We start from the raw sequence: 4,271 nt of genomic DNA on the forward strand, positions 1-4,271 counted from the left end.
GTATTGCACTAGTGTGACTGGAAATGAGCCAATGTGATCGGTATGGACTGAAATTTTTACTAGTACAAAAAAAGGTATTGCTTGTTTCGCTTTAAAATTGAAATGATGCGCACTAATCGACAAAATTAGAATTAGTGCGAAACTAAATAACATAGTGAAAAAATGAAGACGTTATATCTATAGTATATCTATGTATGATGTTATAGATTATAAATTAAAAATATAAATGTATATGCAAATACACATGTCTGATTTTAAAAAATCAGACATCTACAAAATAGGAAAAGTATATTAATCAAATATATAAGGACATTTATGAACTAATTATTTTATATTATCAGTTTTAGGTCTAGTACTTTATCATTATTAAAATTATCATCGTAGATAAAAAATACAATTACATTTTTATTAATATAAAAAAGTACATAAAATTAATAAAATAAGTTTTCACAGCCTGAACACGCGAGAAAAACATTTGGTACAGAAGGATCTGGTTGAAAAAAAAAACAGAACTTGCTCTTTTATGTTGGGAGCTGCATTCTGTGATGGGGTCTTTTAAAATGATCCATGAACATGTGTCCCATCTAACATTCTCTCCCTAGCCATTATTGCCTGCAAATTACCATACATGCATTCCAATTAACCATCCAAGTCTAGGAATACTAATAATAATTAAATATACATATTTGGAATGGAAATCTGAATAACATAAAATTATAGTAAAATGGTTGTGAAGAAGAACCTGATTTTTCCAATTTGTGAAAATGGATACTAAAGCAAGGAGGATTCCTTGTACGGTGGATCCACACAACATTCCAAGCCAAAGACCTTCCCCTCTCCAATGCAAAACAAATGCACCTAATACTCCCATTGGTATTCCAACAACATAATATGCCCCAAGATTTGCATAAGCACCAATATGCTGCCACCCAATTCCTCTCACAATGCCTGCCATTTCAATCATCGATTTAGTCTGGTATTACCTTAACACCCCCCCCCCCCCCTTTTCCAAGCAATTGTGAACTACACATTTGTTGGGAACTGACCAGCAAGTACCACGTGTAAGCTGTCCATGATAATTGATAGGCACATTAGGGGAACCATTTTTGCCACATTATTGACTACTTCCTTGTCATCACTGTATGCATATCCGAATATGTGTCGGCAACAGAAAAGACTTACGCTTGCAATTACTGCTTCTGTAAGTGTAACAAGCATCACAACAACGGTAGAAATTTGTGCTGCTTCTGGATTTCCGCCACCTAACTCATTCGATACCCTAGTGCTGCACAATATTGTAGGATGGGGAAATTATTTTTATCTATAAACATATAATTTTAACTGAAAAGATATAAGGTCAAATAACCTTGCAGCAACACTAATCCCAAATGGTATGTAGTAATGTAGAGACGAACTTGTAAAGCTGCAGATTCAAAAACAAATGGATATTGAAGTTGAATGCAGTAACCAAGAATATAATTGAATATGTATACACTTAATAATCATACCATATAGAGATAACTGATGTTTGGAGCTCTGCATCGGGTAGGAGCGCGGAAAGGAGTATAAGAATCTCAAAAGACCACCATTCAAGACTAGTTGTAACAAAGAAACAAGAGTATATCATTGTTATTAGGGGAACCAAAACAAAATCGCCATTAGTTGGGCCAAAAGGAATAACTTACCAAAGCATTACAGCAGAAGGAATTCCAAAGCGAAAGAAATGCTTGACACTCGAGAACACATCCTTGAGGATGAAACAACGAGTTTTCTTACAGGAGGCTGAGTATCTCATGTAGAAACCAAGCAAGATTACATTTAACCAATAAGACAAGCCAATGGACAGTGCTGCTTCCGTATTTTCTAACCCGGATTTGAATACCAAAACCCAACAAACAGGAACATGGAAGCATAGAGTTGCGAGTGAAACGAAGAGCATTGGAAGAATCAAGCTCTGGGTATGGAAATATCGAACTTGAGATTGAAGAATGGAGTAGGGGAATAACGCAGGAATAAGCCATATCCCGTATCTCCAAGCCACCTTCGCAATTTCAGGGTCTTGCCCCGTTAGCACTAATAGCTTGTCCATGAATACCCACAGCAGGCACACCGGAAGACAAATTGGAATTAGACACATTATTGCGCAATAAGTATAACTTCCAAACTTTTGATATTGCTTTGCTCCGTAAGCTTGACCGCATAAGGTTTCCATGGCACCAGCAAATCCCGACTTCAATTCTCAGCAGATAAATAACCGGTGTTAATTAGCATTAGGTCCACATTACTACTTTTTCAAACTATTGGAATCCAACAAATGGTCGAATTAATTAGATTGTGATTCAAAATAAATTAATTATTAAAAATATTTAAACATTTAAAATTTTACAAAAATATTTTAACATTTAATTCAAACAAATTTTAATCTAACTCAACCGGTTCAGATTAAATCACAAATGACTAAATTTTTTTCTCTCTAACTGAGAAAGTGTTCAAACTGTTATCTCTTCTCATTGTTTCCTAGGGTAGGATGAAATTATTATTTTTGAAAAGATTTGGGTTGTACCTTACCCATTTTCTAACTTCACTGTTGATATGAAAATTAAGATTTGTTTAAACTTGTAATTAAAACTTTCGTTTAATATCTACATGAGTTTAAATTCCATCATCACCTTCCTTTTCCTTTCAATTTTGTAATGTTAAATAATTTTAACTTGATAACTATGCTTAAAAGTTATTAAAACATATTCAAATTTTGATACTTGATAAAATAAATAAAAAATTGAGAGGATGAAAATATAAATTTTTTTTCAAAAGTGTGCTTTTGTAAGAAAGATAAAACAAATGAAAGAAAATAATAATTTTTCCTCCATTACTTGATAGAATTGAAAAAAAAGATATATAACACGTTTAAAAATGTATACTTTTGAATTAATATACACATCTTTCTCATTTTCTTTCATCAAATCTTTTCAATTTAGAAAAATTAACTTATATGTATTATAATAAAAATAATTATCTCTCCTATTTTATTTTTTCTCACTTTTCTTCCTAATCAACCACCTTCAAAATTTATCTTCTTTTCACTTTTTCACTCCCTCTTTCCATCCTTTCACATTTAATTTTCATCTAACCAAACACACACTAAAACCCAACTTGAGCTGTAGCGGATATCAACATCAACTTATCTATATATTAAATTAGTAAGGTTTAAAGTAATATTCGGAATTAAAAAAAGTGGAAGGAAGTAAGATTTACTAGGAGGCTAAAGCCAGTGACATTGCAGAAAGAGGTGGCGATTGCAACAGCAGAGAGTGAGAGTTGACCAAGGTGACCTGCCATCATCACTGACACAGCCTGAAGAAGGTATTGCGACACTGCCACCGCCATGAAAGGAACTGCAACCGAGCTCACTTTCTTAAACTCTTCCAGGAACAACCCCCATCTCCTCCCTTCCCTCTTCCCCAGCAACAGTTCATCCATTTCTTTCTTCTCTTTACTTTCCTCTACCTTGTAACTCCAAATTTTTTATAAGCACTGTATTAATTAAAACATCCAGTTGCTTCTATCATTGTGTTTTTAGTCGTCATCTAGTAGAAATGATAGCATAAGCTAAAACCACCAAAAGGTGCAAAACAACAAAACCAAACAAATACAAACGGTAAAGCAAATTGGTTGTTGCCCCTAAAACCACAATACTGACTACTGACTCATTAAATTTTGTTCAATTTGCACCCATTGTAATATGATTATTTATATTAATTAAAACTACCAAATTTCTTCTGTAATTGTTAATTCTTTACAGAATTATCTTGTTCAGCCCGTGAGAGTGAGATGGAAGTGATACAGCCTGAAAAGTATATATTTATTTGCTAAAATTTACTTCGCTTGTTGAAAAATTATTTCCATAATAAATTAATGAATCAATTGATTTTTTTTATACAATCATGATGATATCCATTATCGGTTCCAAACTTAGATTTTAAATTAATTTTAGTAATATAAATGGTAATTAAGGGTATGTCATAATCTTCTTGATAATATTTCCGTTTAAGCTGTTAGTGTCACAACACAACTTGACACTAACTCAAAATTGAATATAACATCTTGTTAAATAATTATAGTACATTTAGTATACTTAATTATGTATTTACGTGTTTAAATTTCTTTTTACTAACAATTTAATCTAATTTTTTCAATAAAATATTGTACATATTGTATGTGTTATTATTAATTAATTTCAAACCTCACGTTTTTATTGTTTATCATATGTT

The 4,271-nt window shown here is 32.2% G+C and overlaps 1 protein-coding gene across 1 annotated transcript; it reads right to left on the reverse strand.

The window, feature by feature from the left end:
* Nucleotides 1-356: 356 nt before the first annotated feature.
* Nucleotides 357-3,728, reverse strand: LOC108476782 (protein DETOXIFICATION 3-like). The gene is made up of 7 exons (XM_017779110.2): nucleotides 3,256-3,728; nucleotides 1,686-2,230; nucleotides 1,509-1,595; nucleotides 1,367-1,423; nucleotides 1,047-1,285; nucleotides 743-948; nucleotides 357-612 (listed from the first exon to the last, which is right to left on the reverse strand). The coding sequence occupies exons 1-7, from the start codon at nucleotides 3,478-3,480 to the stop codon at nucleotides 556-558; spliced, it is 1,416 nt and encodes a 471-aa protein (XP_017634599.1). The 5' UTR covers nucleotides 3,481-3,728; the 3' UTR covers nucleotides 357-555.
* Nucleotides 3,729-4,271: the final 543 nt, after the last annotated feature.

The sequence above is a fragment of the Gossypium arboreum genome, chromosome 12 (assembly GCF_025698485.1).
Source record: "Gossypium arboreum isolate Shixiya-1 chromosome 12, ASM2569848v2, whole genome shotgun sequence".
NCBI classification, from domain to species: Eukaryota; Viridiplantae; Streptophyta; class Magnoliopsida; order Malvales; family Malvaceae; genus Gossypium; species Gossypium arboreum.